The 25629-nt window shown below is 35.0% G+C and overlaps 1 protein-coding gene across 2 annotated transcripts in view; it reads right to left on the bottom strand.

Moving 5' to 3' along the window:
- Positions 1–25629, bottom strand: part of TMEM135 (transmembrane protein 135) — a 237959-nt gene that overhangs the window by 196609 nt on the left and 15721 nt on the right. For both annotated transcript variants that reach the window (XM_090265753.1, XM_090265752.1), the window contains exons 2-4: positions 16869–16996; positions 14243–14335; positions 475–508 (exon numbers count right to left, since the gene is read on the bottom strand). In XM_090265753.1, coding sequence (XP_090121879.1) covers positions 475–508; positions 14243–14335; positions 16869–16996 — 255 coding nt within the window. The remainder of the gene's footprint in view (positions 1–474; positions 509–14242; positions 14336–16868; positions 16997–25629) is intronic.

Here is a 25629-nt window from a genome sequence, read left to right on the forward strand (position 1 = left end):
ATTCAGTATGTATAGCGATACACAGATATCTAGGTCCAATCAAAGATGAAGAGCTACAGCTTTGAGGGGGTGGAGGGATTGAGCAAAAAAGAAAAAAGACTCAGGGGCACAGACAACAGGGTGGTGATTGCAGGGCAGGGGAGGGAAGAAGACAGAGGGCATTAGAGGGATAAATGGCAATGGAAAAAGTACAGTAAAAATAAATAAATAAGATCTACATAGTAAAAAAGATAGTCATAAAGAGCACAGGGCTGTGAATCACTTTCCTCCTGAAATAAGTGAAATTCAGTCACATATGAAAGAAATAAAGCAGATGACATCAAGGCTCTTTCAAACCTTTAAGTCTACCCTTCAAAACAGAGAAAGAAAATATTCTCAAATTATTTTTTTCTCTTTGAAGGGAACTTGATTTAAAAAAGAAAATATTAAAAAGCACATGGAAAACGCTCATCAAAAAGAAAAAAAATTACTTACCAAGTTGGCCATATAAATTGTGAGCAGCCCTCTCCTGCAAATAATTTTTAAAAAGAAATAGATGAGATTAAGCATTAATTTTACTCAATAATCACTTTATCATTTTTGAAAAATCTATAAAAATAATTATCAGGAGTTGAGAAAAGGGGGTAAATTATGCTGAGCTAAGTTTTCAATAACCCAATAGCTGGATCTAAATAGATTCTGTAAGTCATTCTGTTTAGCTTACATGAACTTAAAATCTTTAAAATCACAATTACCTAGTAATTGTTAACTAGACTTACTATAGGAATCATTTCACAGTATGAAGTAATAACAAATCATTATTTTGTACAACTTAAACTGATATGTTATAAATCAATTTTAAAAATTATTGCCTTATTATTATTAATTAATAGGAAGACTACAATTTGCTATTAATCTGTATCAGTGATTTTCAACGTGTACAAGAATTTTTTAAACATACACTACCTGACTATTTAGTCAGATACACTAACCTCTTTTCCCTCAGACTGTCAAATAAAATAATGACAACAGCCAACATAATAGCCATCTGGTGTGAATGAATCAAAATTATACCTGTTTTTTGTCATATTGACAAATATATATTTTTTGATGTGCTGCAAAATTTAAGTAATTCGTTTATGTGTCATGAGATTAAAAAGTTGAAAATTCCTGGTCTATATTTATGCTAGAGAATTCTAAATTTAATTAAAAATCCTAATGAGTTCATCTTGCCAAAAAGTCAAGGCCAAAACAATCCTAACTAAATGCAAATTTTTTCAAAAAAAAAAAAAAGAAACAGTTCTTCTATTTGTTTCATACACAATACAATTGTTCCTTAGATGTGATTACAACTCATACTAAATCATCTTGGTTTTACCTTCACTGGTAATTGAGAAGTTAGGCACTAAGTAAACCTAATGCCAAAGCACAAAAAAAGTTCTGTAAGCACTTACTTTACAGGAAAATTGCATATTTACCAAGTCTGTTTAATGAGAATTCAGCTTGAAACTCAAAAACAGGGATAATTTTATGCCTTTAACTACCTTATTTAACTTATCCCACACTGATCATGAATGAAGCACATCTTATTCTCTAGGAAAGAGGTGTTTAGTGTCCTAAGAGTTTAAGGGCAAAGTGCTAAAAAAAAAAAAAAAAAAACCTGAAAATTATAAAAACTTACTTGAATTTCAATTATTAATATTTTTAGTACTCGAAGAAAAAAAATACTTTGTATATAAAACAAGTACCAATTTTCCAGGTATTGATTGTAACACTGTCAATGAAATATTCTTGATGTCAGATCCAGTCATACACAGTCTGGATTGTTCATTACTTAAAATGACTTAATAAAAATTTTAATATTACCAAAGCAACATGGAAGTAGTATGATTTAACTGAAAAACTTTGAAGTGAAGTTAAGAAATCAGGGTTCCAGTTAACTTTAATGCTCCGGTACTCTATGTCATTAAAATAGGGAACAAGACTGGGTTTCTAACTTACATTTTTAAACATAAAAGCTATTTTTAAAAAACTTTCATTTGTCACCAACATACAATATAAAACATCATACAGGATCTACTCTAGTTGAAAGGGGAAAGCGGCATAGGCATAGCTGCTGAACGTACCCCTCCCCCCAAGGCAAAGTCCCTCTTCAGTAGATCCTAAGGCACCTCAGCAGAACAAAGGAATTCCATTGTTCCTCTAAAAAGGATTTTAAAATAACTGATAAGATAATCTGTAAAATCCCTTCCTTTTCTATGATTTGTACATATGAACTGAAATTGTTGCTACTAATCTTTATCGATCTTATCAATTCCTACCAAATTCTAAATGAAAGATGTTCTAATAGTACGTATTTTAAATAAATTACCTAAAGAAAAATTAGGTAACATCAATATCCAAGTGTCACACATATACAGAAAAGGTAAATCCTTCTCAAGTGAAACCCACTCTTACTAAAAGCTAATTATATATAAAGATTAAAGTAATATTCTTAATTATAAAACCAATATAAAAATATTTCAGTGGTAATTTTGTTACAGAAACAGGGGAGTCCAAAAATCCTCAGAGTTTGCTGCTGGGGGACGGAGAGAAGTAAGCAGCTTTTCAAATGCTTCCACATGCCTGAGGCTGGTGGCTACTATCTTTCTTATGCAAATGGATTTAATGCATCCAAAGCCTCAGGCAGATGGGAGGAGTCTTGAACCAGGGGACAGTATGGAGAAAGCACACAGAGCCTACGTAAGGACCTGTGAATGGTCAGAACTGTTTGCAACGCCCACTGCGTCAGATGACGCAGTCAGGGATATATAAGCAGCTGCAGACATTTTAGCTCAGACTCTCTCAAGCTCTCGTTCGGGCTCTGGCTCTCACTGGCACTCGGACACTCTGGCTCTCTGACTCGGGTTCTCACTCGCGCTCTGGCTCTGGCGCTCGGACTCTCTCTGGCTCTCGCTCGTGCTCTCACTCTGACACTCTGGCTCTCGCTCTGGCGCTCTGACTCAGACTCTCTCTGGCTCTCACTCTGGGACTCTCGCTCTCTGGCTCGCGCTCTCGCTCTGGCGCTCTGACTCGGGCTCTCACTCTAGCTCTCGGGCTCTCTCGCTCTCGCTCTCTCGTGTGCTCCCTCCACGTGGCTTGGTGAAGGGGCCTTCTCCATGTGGCTTGGAGAAGGGGTCTCCAGGCTGCGTTAAGAGGCTCTCGCCATGCGGTTTTGAGGAGGAAAGGAGATCCGTGCAGTTTGCAGGGAGAAGACAGTTTGCAAGGAGGCTGAGAATCCAGGTGGTTCTGCATTGAGAGCTGGAGGGCACCACAGCACAGAAAGGACCTCCCCAATCAGATTGAATGATTGGCAGCTGCTGGTAAAGCTGAACTGTGTTGGGAAAGTAGGGAAACGGTTTCTCTGACTTCCCTAAAACTAGCCTGGTTTGGAAGGGGGGGGAGGCAAGGATATGTGTTTGTGGGTATTTTAAAGAGCATAAGACTTAACAACAGAAATCCGCAAGTAACTAAATCTATATAACTGTTAAATAAACAATTCTTTTTCTTTTCACCAAACTCTGGTATTGAGAGTTATAATTTTGGCGGCGGGCAATCGGGCCCCTAACTAAAGAGCCCATGGGTTTGTTTTCAACTGGAGCAGCCCAGGGGTTCTGTAACAATTTCAGTAGTAGTGCCTGAAAATGCACATCATTATGAAGTAAACCAATGTATAATGCTATCTTTAAAAACATTTGTTCCACTAATCTAATTCTTCTCTAATACTCAATCCAGATACTATTTCAATCACAAGCTTCCACCTATCTGATGATATAACTGTTCATCTTTAATTACCAAGCATATATTATCTTGTTTACCTTTACATTTTCACAATGTTCAATAGTACCTGGCAGCTAATAGGCACTAAACAAACAGCTGTGAAATTACTAAACAAGGTGTTACTAGAATCCACCAGCCTTGTAAAGAGGAACACATTACAGACATATATTACAGAAATAGAATTACAAAAGGTAGCAACTAAACAGAGGGAGGGCCAATTAATCATACCAATATATTAACAAGCAAAGAAGTGATCAGATTATCTTACATTTGCATAAAATTTAACAATTTATAAGGCATAATCAATATTTTGAACACAGATTTTTTATCCTCTCAATAGTCTTACAGTATGATTGTCTAACAACTATGCTGTATAACTTAAAGTAATTCAAAACAATACTGAATATAAACTGTACTTAAAAAAATAATTTTAAGCAAAAAGAAACAAAAAAAAAAACCAGACCTATGAAGTGTAATGCAGATACTATTATCCTCCCTCTACCAAAAAACAAGAATCAGAGAAGTGGTTTCCTTAAAAATATAAAAGTTGCACAAAGACAAATTGGAATTAAAAGTCAGTTATTCTGACTCCAGTTTTGTGTTCGTTGTAATGCATTGCTTCTACAGAAGAAAGTCTTACTAAATTACCTTTAAATGCTGCAATTCACTGACTTTTTAATATGGTCTCCTAATAGGCTTCTATACTTTGAGAATGAATAAATCCTTGACATATTCTTACTATTGAGGAAAAAGCAGAGAATATAGTATTCCCAGATTATGTCCTATTCTGGTCTCAAGTTTCAATTTATCATTCCCAAATAATGAAGATTATCTCCTTTACAGCTTTATCTAAATTCCAGCCCAGTTCCAGTAGCCACTCTAACGAGAGTACAGTATCTGTGAAGGACAGGATATGTTGGATTACACAGCCAGAATCTTTTTGGTAGGCTTCCCTGGTGCAGTGTCTTCGATCTCCTTCCCAATGGCAATGACAGGGGTAGAGCATTAGAAGAGTAATTTGTTTCATCACTTCTCCAGAGATGTTCAGTATCATAAGAAACTGATAAGTTAAGTAAATGCTATTTTATTATTTAACACTTGACTATACCTAGCCTACTACTACGTCTGAAGACAAACAGGTCACTCCCTTCATAGGGAAAAAGTTCTCTCTGGAAACTGAGTTACATATTAAAACACTACTACAAGCGTGATGGGGGTGGGGGAAGTGCCAAATAGAACAAAAGGAGGAGGGGATAGGGTCTAGAAGGACAATAACTTTTCAATTTCACAGGAATTCTGATACACAAATACTCCTATTCTGCTGAGAATAACTAGATTAAAAGATTGGTAAACTTCAATTAGTCAAGTATTTCTTTAAAACAGAAAAACTTTTGTTCTTTTTTGGATAAGGGAGAGGTGAATCTCTTAAATTTGCAAATATATCAGTACGTATGCACATCAAGGGGTACTACCTAAAAAAGTATTAAGAACCACTGCTATAGGAAACATGTAATCAGAGTATCATTATTCCTATGGTAAATATTAAAATAATTAAATTTTCTTAACATCTTAGTAGATTAAAAGGAATCCTCATATTTTGCAGAAAGTTCAGGCATTACTATCATCTACTGACATTACTGTATCTAGATGAGCAATAATGCTTTTCATTTTGGAAACTCAAGTGCATATATTTTAGGTAACCTTCTCAAACTTTTGAATGACACTGTATGTCACACATTTTATAACCAAGGTTACTAAGGGAGTACAGTAGAAATGGTGTAACTTCTAAATTATAAATATTTATATATTCTATATACTTATAAAAATATTTGTGTTCTACAAATGAGGAGAAATTTTGAGATTAAAGAAAAATATAGTGACCCTTGAATACCTAATCTGACATGACAAAGACTTCAAATATGCAAAAATGAAACTAAACTAGCTAACAATATACTGACTGGGGTTAGAAATGAGAAAAGTTTTATATACAATGGCATCATCCTCTGGTGATGCCTAGAATTCTCACACACACATCAAAAAAAAATAGTGAAAATTCCTAAACATTGAAAATGTTTACTAGAAGATACCATTTAATCATCTCATAAGTCTTTCAAGATAAAATAGATTTTCATCTGTCAGAATGTTTTATAGGAGTATAAAATTACTTTCTTAAGGTATAACAATGAATAAGATAAACTTAGTCTACAGCAAGAGTCAATGATCATAACCTATAATATATAGTGCATAATACAGAATAAATTTTTCAGAAGAATGCAATGTAAATTAATTTTCATCCTGTGAAGATAACATCCTGAAACATGAAGATGCCAAGACTTTATAGATAAATCATATTTTATTATTTTATTCACATATTATATATATAATATTCATATATATATTCACACATATTACATATAAAATATGTGAATAAAAGAATATATATAATTCATTCATTTTGGTCATAACTGCTTTAGGAATTTCATAACTACAGCAGAATAATTTAACAATTCAATCCATGGGTACGCTTAGAATAAATGTGCAGTTTTTGATATTTTAATCCATGTCCATTGTTTGAGCACTCTGCAGTTTTAATTTATCTAAACTAACACTAAAAATCAAAGTAAATTCCATAGCAATTCTACAAAACAAAATCCATTAGAACAACTTCTTTCTGAAACAAAAACAAAGCACTTCCTAGAAAAAGAAAGAGAAAACTAGCTCTTAACAGCCCACCTAGAGATAAACTAGATGTTACCAATGCTTCCTGCTGAGTTACTATGATCACAGTTCACTGTGGCACAAATTTTTTAAGCAACCCTGGAAACAACTTCAAAGCTTTTTCAGAACCCCACAGTGATGTGATTAAGACTTAAGCAAACTGCCCTCTTACAAGGTGTCAGGAACTATAGCTGGAAAGCATGTTTAATTCTATAAGGGAGGGAGGGAGACTGAGGAAGATGGATGGACAAATGGATGATGAATAAATAAATGATGGATAAATGGATGGATCAGTAGGAAAGAGAAAAAAATGGAGGAAATAAAGTTAAACCAATTGAAATGAAGACATATTTATGACTACAGATCTTCACTTTATATATTATATTCTTACTTCATTAAATGTTTTTTGAAAAACTGATTATACAATTGAGTCCAAAATGTATCATCTCAGAGTAAAGATTTCACTATTATATAAAAGCTTTAGAGCACTAAAAATTAGGACTATCACTGTTTGATAATTGGAAAAAAAAATACTAGTCTCTACATTTCGTTTCTTCCATTTTTTCTAATATATTACTAATATTTAATTTTAAAAGGATGGACTATATACACATTTTAATTGACCACTATCTCCCTAAACGTTGTTGTTTCCCAGCTTCTAACCTCAGACCTCGTATTCTGGGCTTTTACACGCTGATCTTCTCCCAGAGCTTCAATGACCAATTATAAGAAAATAATTTCAAATTTTATTTTTATAACTACCATCCGTCAACTGAATCTAGACTCACCTTTCAAGATACCTACTGGCTATCTCCATCAACATATCATTTATTTAGTTTGTGAATTAAGGCATAATTATAAACTTTTTCCCGAAAGTAAAAACTATAATATTAATATGTTTCATTTTAGGGACTAGATGTAATAGCTTTAAAATATAAGTAACTTCAACCTTTATAAATTACTTACAATGTATTAAAATATATTGATGTTTAATTTATTAAAATATTTAAAATTTATGGCAGAAAAAATACTTTTTCAAAGAAAAATAACTGCTCTGGCCAGGTTAATCAGTTGGTTGGAATGTCATCCCATACACCAAAAAGGCTGAGGTTCAATCCCCATTAGGGGCACATATGAGAGGCAATGGATCAATGTTTCTCACATTTACGGTTCTCTCTCTCTCTCTCTCTCTCTCTCTGTCAAATGAATGAAAAAGAAAATTCTTGGGTGAGGATTAAAAATAACAACCAGAAAGACTACTAATTTAACTTTTATATACTTCCAGATAAATACAAACCAGACTTACTTAAAACAAGGCAAAAAAGATCTGCTTTGCTATGCTTTATGGTTAACCCCTAAAACATTTTAAAAACCTGCTTTATAAAAAAAGTCACTACCTCTGAACAATACTAAAAAACTAGAATTTAAAGTTTTTAATAGACCCCAAACTAGGATTTGTGCTTGATATATACATATACATATAAAACTGTCAATAAAAAAAAAACTACAGTACTATTTTCAAACATTTATTGCATCACTTAATAAACAACAGAATTAAATAAACATATATCATTAATAGTCTCACTACATAACAATCATGTCAAGGTAAGCATCAATTTTTCTTTAGCACCTTTATGATACTCCTCATAGAGAAGCTGGACTTAAAATTTTTTAATAGGTTTTTAAAACAATAAAACCACTACGATTAATATTTTTAAAAGATCATAATCTATAACAGCTACAAACATTTTGTAAATGCCTAGTGTCTACAACAAAACACTAGCACAACTGCTCACTTAAAGAATATATCATATTTTTCACACTATAAGACGCACCTGACTATAAGACGCACCTAGGTTTTGAGGAGGAAAACAAGAAAAAAAATATTCTGAACCAAATGGTGTACTAAAATATTTAACAGACAATATAACAGAGTGATATAAGGTTGAAGTACTCTTCTAGTTTTCTGAGAAGTCCCAAGAATTCATCATCACTAGTGCCAGAATTTATGGGGGCCTTTAATAACAGGGATTGAGGGAGTTAAGAGGTATCACTAGTTGTAACAGTCACTGAGAGTATCACTATCCTAGTTATAGGTTCTAGCGGACTATCCCCAGTGCCTGCTATGACTAGTGAAACCCCTTAATCCCGAGTGCCTGTGTTACTACTAGAATAGTGACCCACCATAACTCCCTTTACATACTACAAACTTCAGCATTTATGGTTGCTCACCCAGTTACTGCTGGCCTCCTCACTCCTGGGGTGCACTGGAAACAGTATGGAGGTAGACAAGACAGCTGTAGCATCTAACAGGGCCGGTAAGCAGCCTGCTGAGAACATGTTACTTCAGCTCCACCCATCTGCCTCTCATGATTGGCAGAGCTTAAGACACAGTGATTGGTGACTGGAGGCGGTTCTACTGACACAGACCCCACCCAGTGTCAAAGACAATTGGCACTGTGCCTCATACCAGTTATTAGCCTCAGTTGACTTGACAGGTCAGTGGTTGTAGCTGGGAGTGTCAGGTGGCTCTCTGCACTCTCCCAGGTCCCAGGTGATGGGCAGAGGTGGATGACAACTGACCAGATGTCCTGAGATTCAGCAGTAAAGTAGGGCATTTAAGTGTCCCCAGGGGTTTCACATGGGCCCATTGCTTCCTCTTCTAACAGCTATCGCCACCACTGACAGGTCAGGTAATACACATCACAGTCTGTGACACAATATTTGCTCCATAAGATGCACAGACATTTCCCCCCACTTTGGGGGGGGGGGTGTATCTTATGGAGCGAAAAATACGGTAATACTTGAAAGCTTTTTTCACATTTTTATTCTATTTTTCCCTTTATTTTATTGTTGACACTAATAGAGATGTTCCCATTTTCCCCCCGTTGCCCGCCTCTACCCAAAGCTTTTTTTTTTTAAGTTCACTATATTGTCTCTTCTAAGCTCCAAGGACCCCTTCTTTTGCCTCTGTAACTTGTTTCCTGAGCCAAATTCTTCTAAAGCTGGCTTCTTCTACCTCTGTGACTTTCTAAAACAGCTTTTCTCTTATGGTTGGAGTCTTGGCTCCGAATTTTTTCTTAGCCAGAACTCAAGTACCGAGGTTGCTGAGCCAACGTCTGGTCTGACTCCACTGGTATAATACTGTTGCCATTCTCACCACCAACGTTATGGTGCCAAGGCTTGGATTATCTTGCTATGAATCAGATTGTCTTATCATGGCACAATGCAGCACAATTCCAGAGAGGCCCACCCAGGACCAATTTGCAGATCTGGACCCATGCAAGGTACCAGCAGGGGCCCACTGTACCCCACTGTCTTCTTGCTTTGCATCGGATGGACTTCAGTGAGTTCTCCTTGGAATTCAAACCTCTCTGTTTTAGGAATGGCAGCATGAGGAGCTCTGTGGACTCATTCCACAGGAAACAACTATAATTGTTGAAAAGTATATCAAAGCAACCATTTAAAATCTCTAGAAATTGTCCTAAGGGCATATAAAAAATGAAAAGAAATGTTTATTCAAGAAAAGCTAGACAGAATCTTAAGACAGCAGAGGAGGAAGTGGAAGCTACAGTCTTCTACTCCCAGGACCTGAATGACTGACTGAAGACTAGCTGAAGAGAAGTCTCAGAACCAGAGACTTACAGAAGACACATTGAGACTGCTCCAAACAGGTTGCCCAGGGCCAGTCACAGGCAGCCTCTGACATTGGTCAGCACCAGAATCCCTCCCAAGAGGCCCAGAAACAATATATCCAGTGGCAAGCTTCAGACAACATCACAGGATGATCCGAAAAGCTTCACAAGCAGGCACCCAACTGCTGAGGCAAATTCCATTTCATGTGATTAGCACCTGCACAGCAGCCACATGCTATGGGCAGGGATGAGCCTCACTATCAGCCAACTAAGGGTCAATTCCACATACAAATGGGCCAATAACAATCAAGATTCCATTACAAGAGGGCCCACATAACCCACACAAGAGACACTCCTAGAGAGTGTGCCACTGGAGCCCACAGAGCACCTCCTATGTAAAGTCACCCGACAAAGACTGGGAGTAATAGTAGATCTATAAAATACATAGAAACAAACAAAAAGAGGCAGCCAAAATGGGGAGACAAAGAAACAGGCCCCAAATTAAAGAATAGAAGAAACCTCCAGAAAAAAAGCTAAGTGAAATGAAGGCAAGCAATTTATCAGGTGTAGAATTCAAAGTAATAGTTAGAAGGATGCTCAACAGCATGAAAAAGACATAGAAAGCATAAAAAAATCAGAAATGAAGAATACACTGGAAGGAATAAACAGCAGATTAGATGAAGCAGAAGAATGAATCAGTAATTTGGAAGACAAGATAGGAAAAAAAAACAAAAAAACACCCAATCAGAGAAGCAAAAAGAGAAAAGAATTTTTAAAAATCAGGATAGTTTAAGGGACCTTTGGGACAACATGAAGCATAACAACATCTACATCACAGGGAAACCAGAAGGAGAAGAGAGAAAGAAGGAGAAGGAGGAAAAGGAGGAGAAGGAGAAAGGACATAAAGGAGGAGGAGATGGAGACAGAGAAGGAAGAGAAGGAGAAGAAGAAGAAGGTGGAGAAGGAGAAGAAGAAGAAGGTAGAGAAGGAGAAGAAGAAGACGATGACAGAAGAACATAGATGAAAGAATAAAATGGCAATAAATACGTATCTATCAGAAATCAGTTTAAACGTAAATGGTTTAAATGCTGCAATCAAAAGTCATAGGGTAACTGAATGGTTAAGAAACAAAACCCATATACTTGCTGTTTATGAGAGATGCACCGCAAAACAAAAGATAGACACAGACTGAGAAGTAAAAGGGTGGAAAAAGATATTTCATGCAAATGGAAATTTTTTTAAAAGCTAGGGTAGCAATACTTCTATCTGCAAAAAATACTTTAAAACAAAGCTTACGGTAAGAGACAATAAAGGGAGCAATCCAACAAGAGGATATAACCCTTGTAAACATTTATACAGCCAACATAAGAGCACCTAAATATGTAAAGCAAATCTTCATGGACAAAAAGCAAGAGATCAACAGTAATACAATCACAGGCGCTGATTTTAACACCCCTTTGACATCAATGATTAGATTGTTCCATCAGAAAATCAACAAAGAATTGGAGGGTTTAAATGACACACTATATCAGATGGATTTAATTGTTATCTTTAGAGCATTTAATCCCAAAGCAGCAGAATATACATTCTGTTCAAGCACACATGGAATATTTTCTAGGACAGATGACATGTTAGGACAAAAGACAAGACTCAATAAATTTAAGAAGACTGAAATCATATCAAGTATTTTCTCTGACCATAATGGTATAAAACTAGAAATCAATCCCAAGAAGAACAATGAAAAACACACAAATATATGGAGGCTAAATAACATGTTACTATGCAATGAAAGGGTTAACAATAAGGTCAAAAAACAAATCAAAAGGTTCCTTGAAACAAATGAAAATGAGAATATGTACAACAACACAAAATCTATGGGACACAATGAGAGCAATCCTAGGAGGGTAATATTGTACACAGCAATACAGGACTATCTCCAGAAACAAGAAAAGTCTCAAATAAACTATCTAACTTTACATTTAAAGGAACTTAAAAAATAACAATAACTAAAGCCTAAAGTAAACAGAAGGAAGAAAATTATAAAGATCAGAGCAGAAATAAACAAAATAGAGTCTGGAAAAACATATGAAGGATCAATGAAATCAAGAGCTTCTATTTGAAAAATAAACAAGATTGACAAACCTTTAACCAGACTCATCAAGAAAAAAAAACCCTGGCTGCTGTGGCTCAGTGGATTGAGCATCGGCCTGTGAGCCAAGTGTCACTGGTTCAATTCCTAGTCAGGGCACATGACTAGGTTGCACATCAGGTCCCCAGTTGGGAGCGCGAGTGAGAGGCAACCACACAGTGAAGTTTCTCTCCCTCTCTTTCTCCTTCCCCCTCTTTCTAAAAATAAATAAATAAATAAACAAACAAATAAATAATTTTTTTAAAAGAAAAATAAAGAGAAAGGGCCCAAATAAATAAAATCAGAAACAAAAGAGAAGTAACAGCTGACGCCAAAGAAATACAAAGAACTGTAGTAAATATCACAGACAACTATATGACAACAAATTGGACAAGCTGGAAGAAATGGATCGATTCCTAGAAACATACAATCTTGCAAAACTGAATCAGAGAATCTGATTAAAACTAGTAAAATAAAATTTAAAAGCTCCCCACAAATAAAAGTCCTGAATAGGATGGCTTCACAGCTGAATCTTAATGCAAGTTGGTGCAGCCACCAGGGAAAGCAGTATGTAGTTATGGCAAAAAATTAAAAATGGAACTGCCTTATGACCTAGTGATTCCACTTCCAGGAAAATATCCAAAGAAACCCAAAACACTAATTTGAAAGAATATATGCACCCCTATGTTCACTGCAGCACTGTTTACAATAGTCAAGATTTGGAACCAACTCAAGTGTCCATCAGTATATGAGTAAGTCATAAATCTGTGGTACATTTACACAATGGAATACTACTTGGCCATAAAGAAAAAAAAAGAAAAAAAGGAAATCTTACCCTTTTCAACCATGGACAGACCTGGAGACCACTACGCTAAGTGAAATAAGCCAGTCGGAGAAAGGCAAGTACCATATGATTTCACTCACAATGTAGACTCTAAAGAACAAAATGGGCTAACAAGCAAAATAGAGACAGGTTCATAGATAGAGAGCAGGCTGATAGCTGCCATGGTGAGAGAAGGTATGAAGGGATTGAGCAAAAAAGAAAGAACTCATGGACATGTACAAGAGTTTGGTGATTGTCAGGGGGAGGGGCAAGTGTAGGGAGGTGAAAAAGAATATGGGGGGTAAATTGTGATGGATGGAGACTTGACTTGGGGTGGTGAACATACAGTACAGTTTACAGATGATGTGTTGTAGAATTGTGCACCTGAAACCTGTATAATTTTGTTAACCAATGTCACCCCAATAAATTCAATTAAAAAAAAATAACCTCATCTTGATTAATATATGACCCCTTTTTATATATGGCCCCATCTCTTAATTATCTGGGATAAAGATAGAATCAAAACAGTTGTCAGCAATAATTATTCATGAAATTGCAAAAATTATTTTATACAAAAGTTTTAATCAACTGTTTACTGACAGGACAATTTACATAATAGTTTATAGTATTTTATAGAAATAAACCTCATTTCTCATGGAATATTTTCAGTTTAAATAAAAATAAAAATGATTTTAAAATAGGAAGATGCCTTAAAAATAATTGATTTAACAATGATCCTGAAGCAAATTACAAATGTAAATAATAATAAAAAAACTACTGTTAATTTTCTTAGATGTAATAATGGTATTGTGATTATGGAGAAAATCTTTAATTAGAATTTCTGTATGCCATGTTTTAGTTTAGGTACACCAAATAACTCTCTAATTTTTAGTAGACAAAGATTAATGGGTATCAATGTTCTATAATGTCAGTCTTTATATTTTTTAGGCTTAATAAACCTAAATAATAATGTTAGTATAAAATTAAATTTTCCATCATATATCTTTGAAAGACTGAAAAATAGATATGGAAATATTTCTCATACCTTGACTATAATAAACAATAAACAAAAGAATTTGCTAGTTGTCACAGGGGACATTAAATCAGTTCAATTAAATGTGTAGATATGTAAAAATTTACCTGCTTTTTCTTTCAATTAGAATGGCCACATAAGATGCTGGCAAAGCGGCACCAAAGCCAGGACTCCATGAGTAGAATTTTCCAAGTATCCTCCTGAAATTAAAATTTGGAATGTTTGTACAAAATTTCTATTTAGTCATTTCAGTTATTACAAATAAAAGTTCCCCTTCTCAGTTCATACCCTACTAAATGTCCCACAGCACCTCAAACTCAACATGTCCAAAACCAAACTCATTATCTCTCTCCTATCCTCATGGACTTGTTCTCTCTCCTCTGTTTTCCCAGATTATTGGCATCAGCAACTACCTCTCCACCCATATGTGATAGGGGCTTCTCTTTCTCTCTTACCCCAAATATTAAATCATTTCCTTAAATTCTTCCATATACAATTAATCCTCAAATTTCTTTCCAACCTACTGCTCCCAGTCTTAGGTAAGTACCTCACCATCTCTCATGCAGGCTAGTACAACTGCAAACTAACAGGTGTCTCTCCCTCCAGTAACTTAGTCCAGTGATTTTCGATTGGTGTGCTGCAAAAGGCACACTGATGTGCCACAAGAATTTTTAAAACATGCAATACTGACTATTTAGTCAGAGGCACTAACCTCTTTATCCTTAGACTGTCAAATAAAAACATGACCACAGCCAACACAACAGCCATCCAGTGTGAATGAATCAAAGTTATACTAATTTTTTTCTCATATCAGCAAAAAATATAATTTATTTTTTGGTGTGCTACATTTTTTAGCAATCTATGTGTGCCATGAGATGGAAATGGTTGAAAGTTGCTGGTTTAGTCAGTTATATTCATTCAGACATTTCCTCGATCCAATGTTGCTCACTATGCAAACCCTCTGTGTTCTCAATTTCCTTACCTACCAAACGGGAATAATTATATCACCTATTTCATATAGTTGTTATAAGGACTACATGAGATATTTCCCAGCACCATGCACAGCACATAAAAAGTACTCAGGAAATGTTAACTGTTATTATAATAATTACTATCATTTTTAACACATAAATACTTAACAAATGTCTTTCCCTATTTGCTTCTACAACTCTTGATAATTCCTTCTTATAGCACCTACTAAACTATTTTGTATTTTTAGTTATATGTTTGTATAATTTTTCATTTACTAGAATATGTCCCTTGAAAGTAAGAGTCTAAACAGTGTCTCACACATTATATAAAGTTATTAGCTGCTTGGATTTTTAAAGAGAAAAGAAAAGAAGATGTTAGAATTTTTTTCCCCTTTCAAAGACAATATGTTCCTAAGAAAGGGAGAAGCAGCACATAATTATAAGATGTTTTCTGAACAAAGTTGGTCAATTGCTAAATGAGACATTATAGGCAAAAATATATATACACACAGAGAAGGATCAAGAATCAAAGATGAAATTATCTTTTTTATTGGAGCTTAAAGAATTAGAGAAACTACTAAGCATATATAACATCAATATTTCAGAAACAGACATCAGAATCCTTCTGCCTAAGAAAACTATAAGTAGTTCTCCCTCCAATATAAAATCCACAAAGAACTTAAGTTACTGAATGTAAAAATTAAAGGAAAGTAACTAAATGACTCAATTACAGAAGAATCACAGATGCTGCCTTATTGTAAGTAGTTTATATTTCCACATCTTAACCAAACACGTTCATATAAAGAAATAGGCTGCAATAGCAATTTATTACTACCATTTTTAAAAAACCTAATTATCTTATAACTTTATTTTTAGAGTTTTAACCACATGATAAAGAGTTTCTTACACGGATTTTCAGGTCAATTTGAAGACATGACTTATTCAATAGTATAACCCTTATCAAGTATATCCTGTATAATATGAACATTAATAAATATTAATGTTCTGAGAGAAATATCTGTAAATGACATATGAAAATATTTTTAATTGCAATTAAAATATCCCTGCATAACTTTGGAAACACTAATTGCATAACACTGGTATGGGGATAAAGTGAAGTTAGTATTTTAAATTTGACAGATTAAGAAAAAAAAATACTAGTTTGGGTTTTCAATAATCAGTGGGGGAAAAGATAAAAAGTAAATATTTAATAATTATGTTAGGTATATCACAGGACTAAAACCTGAATTCTAACTAAATCTATATTGTGTGAAGCATGTTACACTGGTAATACATATAAGAATGAAGCAGGGCCAAGTTTCCTCAGTGGGATATGCCCCAACTTACTGTTTTATATATAAACATTGGCACTTTATAGTCCTTTTGAAGTTTGTTCACTGCATATGAACTTAACCTATATCATGGACAACTGCTTTTAATTCCAGATCTATGAAATTCAAAAGTTAAGAAATCCTCCTCAATGACATGGTAAACACAGTAGCCCTCAGAAAATGTATGACAGATTAAAGCACTTTTGCTATATAATCACAGCAATAATTTGAAGTGTATATTATATCTTTAGGCCAAGAGGCCTACAACTCCTGATTTTACAAGCTTTCCTTGCAATAAATAAATGTCATTTCACAGAAAGAAAAACATATACAAGCAGTGTGACCTGCACAACATTTATATAAACATGTCTTTGTTTCCGTTTCAACAAAAGAATTGGTATTAACTTCCAGAAGTGATTATGAGTACCAACCTTAAAATGCAAAAGAAGGCCATATACAAGGCCCCATTAGCAGTCAGAAATGAAGCAGATTGTAGGATCTCAGGGAGTAGTTTGTATAAATAATAGTCTAATTTTCTTTTCCGAAGAATTGCTGCAATCTGAAAAGAGAAAGTTCCTTTTTGTTTAATCCAACCAAGTTTTCCCACTTAAATTAGCCCTTAAGTGAAAGCTATTAATAACAGCATATGTTTTAAAATTAAAGTAAAAACTCTGGTATTTTACTGGCTCCTCTATAAAAATATAATTTCTGGAATAGAAAAGAAGACACTCTAACTATTGAAAGTAAAATGGGTAAAATACACAGCAAGCAACTATGACATGGGTCATATAATAAGCAACTACCAAATGTTGAGGTAAATATTTATTAATGCCTTTAAAAAGTTTCAAACAAAAATAATGAAATATATTTTTAAATTAAAAAAAAATAAAGTGTAATTCAAATAGAAATTGAATGCTAAAACAAAATTACAATCCAGACCTCATCAGCCTAAATACTAGAGAAACTCAAGGAGAGAAACCAGAGAAATTAATTCAGTTACTCAAACATGATTACTGTACAACAAAAACCATGCTAGAAATACAAAAAGTGAAAAATAAAATTAATGATTTCTGGCCTACTGGACCCCATTAAAAAAAACAAAAAACAAAACAAAAGACCCAAGCCCTGGCCAGGTGGCTCAGATGGTTAGAGCATCCTCCCAACAGGCCAAGGTTGCGGGTTCAATTCCTGATCAGGGCTAATACAAGAATCAACCAATGAATGCATAAAGAGGAACAACAATTCAATCTCTCGCGCTCTCTCCATCTCTCGTCCTCTCTCTCCCCAGCTTCTTCTCTCTCCCCATTCTTCTCTCTCTCAAATCAATAAATAAAATTTTTTTTAAAGACCTGAAAAACAAATACAGGAGTTGGCAAAAGTAGATTTACAATTGTTCACATGGAAAAAGACATGCAGGTTATGATTATTACAATAGCTTTATTACCTAAAAAAACAATGTCGCAGTGCAACTGTAAACCTACTTTTGCTTACTCCAGTACTGAGAAGGGTCTAACATAATATAGGTAGGTACCACGTGATACCAAAACACAGAAATGAGAACAAGTTCCTATATAAAGGATTACAAAAGTTTATCACAGAAATAGTTTATAAAGAATATCAACCTTTGAATCATCATAACTTATCTTTTAAATTCAGATGGAAAACGTATTTGTGTTTATTTTTGTGTGTGTGAACTTTGAATTTAAAAGAAATGTTTCTAGATTAAAACAAAACAAAGAGCCCTGAGATAATTTAGTAAAAATCAAGACATGAATTTAAGTATTTATTAAGAACAATTTAATATTACAGGAAATAAAAGTCTTATGAAACATAATATATGATTAAGAAATGAACAGAGAATTTGAAGAATGATTAAATGTTAGCAACATAATACAAAGAGCCTTAGACATTTAGCAAAGAGTAAGTGTAGGCAGTAGTTGCACTGAGAAGGGAAGAATTTTAGAATTCTCACAGATCACCAGGAAAGAATACTTTCGCTCATGATGAAAGAGTCATCGTCGTCGGCAGCCGTCCGTCTCGAGAGAGGATGGTGTAGCTTCTTAAGAGTCTATCTGCACCGCCGAGAATGGCTGTGCAGTCCGACTCGGGAGTGACACGGTATCTGTCTCCTCCCATGTTGAATCGACATCTTGTGATGACGCTGGAGTGTCCTCTCCAGTGAAGCTGAAGCTACAGAGCCTGGGCAGGGTGATATGGAGGGTCTGCTGTTGCCCATGCAGCAGACCCCCCCTCTCTTCGCAGCTGAAGGGTCCAAGGGAAAGACGGAGTCAATACAGCTTGGCTTCAGGTGCGCCGCAGGAGTTGCCGGTGTTGACTACAACGTCAAACCGCCTTAGGGACTCCGGCTCCGGATTTTCTGTCGGGGTTTACTCCCTTAGCCTTTCCCCTGAAGAGGTATGCCGCAAGGCAGCGGAGGTTTTTTGGAGTCAGAGTTTTCCTTCTCTGATGTGCCCTGACTGGAAGATCGAACCAGCGACACTTAGCTCGCAGGCCGACGCTCAATCCACTGAGCCAAACCAGCCAGGGCTCGATGAAAGAGTAATATCAAAGGAATAGCTAGAAAGACATAACTGTGGAAAGGAGAAGGGAGTATAGAAAAGGTAAGACTAACTTGAGAGAAGGAAGACTGGAAAACTCTCCATTCGCTGTCTACCATTCTATATACAAATAACACTTCCCCTAAGGTCAGTGACCAACAAATCTAAGGGCAACCTCAGTTCTTTCTCACTCTATCCTCTTGAGACTCTGAAACTGACCATCTACAACTTCATTTGATTTAACAAACTAAGAATTATGCCATACACAGGAAAAATAATGATGAATAAGATCTAACCCTTACCTTCAAGGAATATAAAATCGTAAATAATAAACTATAATATGTCAATGTGGTAAATGCTCAACTAGGGGAAGAAGAAACTGCTATAGAAATATTTAGGGAATGATTAAAAAGAGGTGGGACTGGGCAGATGATGATGTCTGGAAGATTTCACCTTCTAAGATGGATCTTAACAAATAGGCAGAATTTTGACAAGAAAGAAGTTTTATGGTTTCTGTGACAGTGCATTTTTTTCATTCTCCTATTATACCTCTAAATGTGATTTCTTTTTCACATTTCTTCCTCAGATCTCTGCTATTTCGCATATGCTCTCTCCCACAGCATCATCTATCACCTCAACGCAGGAATTCCTATTATAATTCCAACCTCTCCCCTAAATTCTTACCCCATACTTCAAATGCCTATTGGACATGTCAATAAAAATGTACCATACATATCAAAAAAAATCAGCATGTCCAAAGTAGAACTCATTATATTTCCTATAAATGCTTTTTACTTCTGAGTTTCCTACCTCCAGAAAGAGCATTACACCACCCAATTACTTAGGAACAAAATGTTGGTGTCATTTTCAATTACTCAGTGATCCACAACCATCTTATCAGTTTTAATGGTCATTCTCTTAGCATCTTCGGGTTTTGGAATGTAATGTCTTCTTCATTTTAGACTTAATAATGGGCAGAATCTAGCACTCTATCATGCAGTCACATAGTTTCAAAAAGAAAAAAATATATATATATCCCCTCTGTTCCTGAAAAGGAAGAACAAAACTGTCCCTATTTGCAGATAACCTGATTGTCTACAAAGAAAATCCCAGACAATTAAAAAAGAAAAAAAGAAAGAAAAAAAAAAACCTCCTAGAACTAATAAGACAGTATGGCAAACCAAAGGATACAAGATAGCATATAAATATTACTTGTATATATTACTATATAAGAGCAATGGACACTAAAATTAAAAATACACTAGCATTTTATAACTCCTCAAAAAATGGAATATTTAGGGACAGCTCTATAACATTTATGTAAGACCTGTATGCTAAAAATTACACAATTACAATGAAAGAAATTAAAGATGATGTAAATAAGTGTTCATGGATTAATAGACTCAACATGGTAAAGATGTCATTCTTCCCCAAACTGATAAATAGGCATAAAAAAAAATTCTCTCACAATCTCAGAAAGATTTTTGCAGATACAGACAAGATTATCTTGAAATTTATATAGAAATACAAAGGAACTCTAACAGCTAAAACAACTTGGAAAAGCTGAATAAAGTCAGAGAAAGCAGTCTTATTCAAGACTTATACCCAGAGCAATCGGGCTCTGTGATATTAACAGAAAGATAGACAAACAGATTAATGAAATAGAATAGAGAACCTATAAACAGATCCACACAAATACATCCAACTGATTTTTGACAAGGTTCAAAGGCAATTCCATGGAGAAAAGACAGTCTTTTCAACAAATGGCTCTAGAGCAAGTAGACATCTGTAAGGCATAAAAGAAAACAATTAACCTCAACCAAAGTCTCAATGCTTTATACAAAAATTAATTCAAAATCAATCACAGACATAAATGTAAAACATAAAACTACAGAAATTTAGGGGGAAAATTTGAAGAAAACCTTAGGAATTTAAGGCTAGGCAAAGAGTTCTTAGACTTCACACCAAAAGCCAGTTCTTAGATGTCACACCAAAAGGAAAAACTGTAAATCATACTTCAGTATTAAGTATAATTTTTGTCATTTAAAATTAACTGTGAAAAACCTGTGAAGAAGATTAAAAGACTAGCTATAGAATGGGGGAAAATACTTGTAAACTACATATCCAGGAAAGGACTAATATATAAAATATATAAGGAAATCTAAAAACTCAATAAACAATGCAATTGAAAATGGCAAAAGATATGAAGATATTTCACCAAAGAGGATACACAAATGGAAGATAAGAACATCAGCCATTAAGAAAATGCAAATCAAAACCATAATGAGCTATCATTATACAACTATCGTAACAGCTAAAATTTTTAAATACTGAAAATACCAAATATGGCAAGGATGCAAAGAAACTCATGCCTTGGAGGTGGGTTGTGAAATGGCACAGCTATTCTGGAAAACAGTTTGACATTTCCTAAAAAATCTCAACAAGCAACTATCACAAGCAATTGCAGTCCTGGGTGTTTATCCTAGAGAAATGAAAATGCATATTCACACAAAATCTGTACACAAATGTGTAGGGAACTGTTCCATGAGGTTTTAAGAATTGTAGCCCAAGCCACAGCCAGGCTCCTAAAAGCCTTGTAAGACTCAACCAGAACACCGGGAAGGCTAGAGGCAGGCATGACTCAAAGGCCATTTAGAAGGTTCCCATGGAAACTAGATTTAAAGAATGCATATTATGCTTTGAAGCTTGCTCTGCGTTTCTTATCTCTTAGTTAACTATATACAGTGTGCAGCTAAGAATGTATGAAGCCTTGCACCTAATGTCAGTATGGCGTAAGAATGTTTAACACACCCTGACACAGACTGGTCACTTTGTTCTTTACACTGATATCTGTAACCAGTAACTGTTAATTGTAACCCAAGCATCTAAAAGCTAATCGGTGATTTATGAATCTTGACCTTGTATCTCCTGAATCCCCTCCTCAATAAAAGGGTCTAGGAGACAACATTCAAGGCTCTTCTCCACTAGAGAAATTTACCACCTCTCCTACTCCCAAACAAAAGACAGTGTGTATAATTTTGTTCTCTCTCATCTGCTGGACAGGGAGTTTCCCACCAAGCCGGGGTGTTGGAGGCAGACAGCCTCACAAATGTTCATAGCAGCTTTGTCTGCAATAGTCAAAAACCAAAACAACCCAGATGTTGTTCAAAAAGTGAATGATTTAAAGACTGGGTGCACCCGTACCATGGAATACCACTTCGCAATAAAAAGAAACAAGCTAGTGATACATGAAACAATCTTGATGAATTTCCAGACAATTATTCTGAATGAAAAGGGCCAATCCCAAAATGATTCCATTTATATAGCATTATGAAATGACAAAATTATAGAAATGAAGAAAAAATTAATGGTTGCCAAGGTAAAGAGTGGTGGGGAAGTGGAAAGGAAGTGCGTACTGCTATGTAAGGCAACATAAGCAATCCTTGCGGTGATGGAAACGTTCTGCATCTTGATTGTATCAAAGGCAATATTTTGATTGCAATATCTTACTATCATTTTGCAAGATGTCACCACTGAGAGAAAACCAATTCTATAATTATTTCTCTATTATTTCTGACAGCTGCATAAGAAATTACAATTACCTCAAAATAAAACTTAAAATAAAAAGCAGTCATTCACATGGCCAATGGGAATATGAAATATGCTCAGCATCATCAGTCATCAGAGAACTCCACAATGAAATACCACTGCACACACACCAGAACGACTAAAATAAAAAGAACTGATAATGCATAGTACTGTCTGAAGTATAGTAACTGGTACTTTACACACTGCTGGAGGGAATGGAAAATTGTACAATTACTTTGGGAAACTGTTACTATCTAATGAAACTTAATGTGTACTTAATCTATGATCCAGCAATCTACCTCTACATATACACCCAAGAGAAGTGAGTGCTTATTTCCACCAAAAGTTATATTCATAGCACTATCTGTAATTACAAATACTGCAGAACACCTACATATCAATTAACAATTCAGTGGGTAAGTTGTAGATATTTGCAATATTGGTAGACCAAAATGAACAGTGTACAGTGAGAAACAGAAAGAAAAATTTGTTATGAAACATGGGGATATATCCTAAGACCTTATCATCAACTGTTCTCTATCCCTGAGCTTCACACCAGGGTTTACAAAGGGGCTGAAACACCGATCCTCTCAGCAGTCTGGGTAGCCAGGCCAGGGCTAACAGAGCAAGGTGATAACCCTATCTCAGTTTTCCGCAGAATGCCACACAATTATTATCATTTTCTATGTGCACCACAACATGTTATAGTGTGAAAAAAGGTTAGGAAGCAATGATCTAACCAAATAACAAAGCAGTAATTGTTCTAGCCATGTAGTAATTGTAAGAGCACATGCACACATTAATATTTTATTATTAACTATTTTAGAAAAATTGGAATAAGAAGCAAAAATAATCAGCATAAATACCAAGTAACCAAAAGGTATAACTTTCAATCTTAGGTATATAATGATTCCTATGAAGATCCTTGTTTATATGCTTGTTAGATTTCATTTTCTTCATTTATTAAATAAAGAGGAAGAATTAAATGACAGAGCAGTGACATTAGCAACATGGCAGGGCAGCAGTTTCCAGCACTCATCCCCTCACAGAAATATCAATTTGAACAACTATCCATGTTCAAAAATACTTTCACAAGAACTAAGGTTACAGGTGAGAGATTACAGCACCTGGGCTGAGCGCAGAAATAAGAAAAGATGTGCTGAAGAGGGTAGGAAATTTCCCACATCACCCAACCCTCAACTAGAGACAACTCAGTGTGGAAAGAGATACCCACCCAATGGAGGAAGAAGACTAATGTGAGCAGCCAAATTCACCACAAACCCCAGCTCCAAGCCTATCAAGTGAAACCAGGCACCACACAAACCCCAAGATTCAGGAGCACCCTCACAGACTCAGGCTACAAGACGATCTTCAGCTTCAAGCCAAACAATGAAGTCCAAGGTACCAGGACTGCCACAGGAACCCAAGAACAAGAGCCAGCCAAGTGAACAGAGGCTCTAGGCCTGCCCCCAGGCAACAGATCAGCCTGTTAAAGGGGGGTGGCAATACAATAACAGTGGGGAATTTTAATACTATACTTTCAACAATGGGTAGATCAGCCAAACAGAAAATCAACAAAGAAGATTTGGACTTAAACAACATTATATATTAAATTGAATTAATAGACATATGCTGAACATCCTATCCAACAACAGAATACACATTCTTTTCAAGTCACATTAAACAGTCTCAAGAAAAGATTATAGATTAGACCACATGACAAGTCTTTAAAAATTTAAGATTGAAATCAAAGTGTCTTTTCCAAACCACAATGGTATGAAACTAGAAATCAGTAATAACAGGAGCAAAATTGGATAATTCTTAAGTGGAAACTAACAAACTCCTTAAGAAAAAGCAATGGATCAAAGAAAAATCAAAACGAAAGAAAAAAATATCTTGAGAAATGAAAAAGGAAACACAATATATCAAAACTTTGGAAGGCAGCAAAAGCAGTTCTAAGAGGAAAGTTTACAGCAATAAATGCCTACATTTAGAAAACAGATCTCAAATAACCTAACGTGTACCTCAAGAAACTAGAAAAAGAATAAATTTAATGAAAAGTTAACAGACGGAAGAAAATAATAAAGATCAGAGTAGAAATAAATGAAATAGAAACTAAAAAAAATACAAGAGATTAATGAAACTAAAAGTTACTTTTTTGACAAGATAAAATACAGAATCAACCTACGTGTCCATTGACAGATGAATGGATAAAGAAAATGTGGCACAGGTATACAATGGAATATTATTCAGCCTTTAAAAAAATAGTAAATCCTGTCATTTTTGACAACACGTTGAACTTGGGGGACATTTATGCTAAATGAAATAAGTCAGGGACAGAAGGACAAATACTGCACCATCTCACTTGAATGTGGAATCAGAAAATGTCAAAGCCAAAGCAGAATGGTGGTTACCAATGGCTGAGGTGGTGGGAAAAACAGAAGATGTTGTCAAAAGGTACAAAGTGGCAGTTATGTAAGATGGATAATTCTACATATCTAATGTACAGCATAATAACTATAGTTAATAAGACTGTCTTGAATACTGGAAATATGCTAGGAAAGTAGATTTCAGGTGTTCTCATCACAAAAAGAAAAAAAAGGTCACTATGTGAGGAGATGATATGTCAATTAGCTTGACTACAGCAATTATTTCACTCTGCATGTATATCAAATCATCCTGTTGAAAAATAGTATGTAGATCAAATCATCATATTAAAAAAATAAAAATAAAAGATCAGAAATAGGAAAAACAACACAAAAATTTCTTTTTTCCCCACTTCTAAAATTACATCATTTTTAAAAATACATGGGTCTAGAGGAGCAGTTATTTGTGTAGAACAAAAATTAACCCTGCCTCATACCATGCACAAAAATTAATTTGAGATGTATCATATAAATTTGAAAAGTATAAATAATAAAGTATCTAGAAGAAAATACAGGGCAAATATCATCATGAACATTCCAGGTATAAGTCAAAAGACATAGGCAGCATTTCAAAATAGTTCATGAAGGGCAAATATGGAGACCAACGTGACTAACCCAAA

The sequence above is a fragment of the Furipterus horrens genome, unplaced genomic scaffold, assembly GCF_987537825.1.
Source record: "Furipterus horrens unplaced genomic scaffold, mFurHor1.1.pri manual_scaffold_2, whole genome shotgun sequence".
Taxonomy (NCBI): Eukaryota; Metazoa; Chordata; class Mammalia; order Chiroptera; family Furipteridae; genus Furipterus; species Furipterus horrens.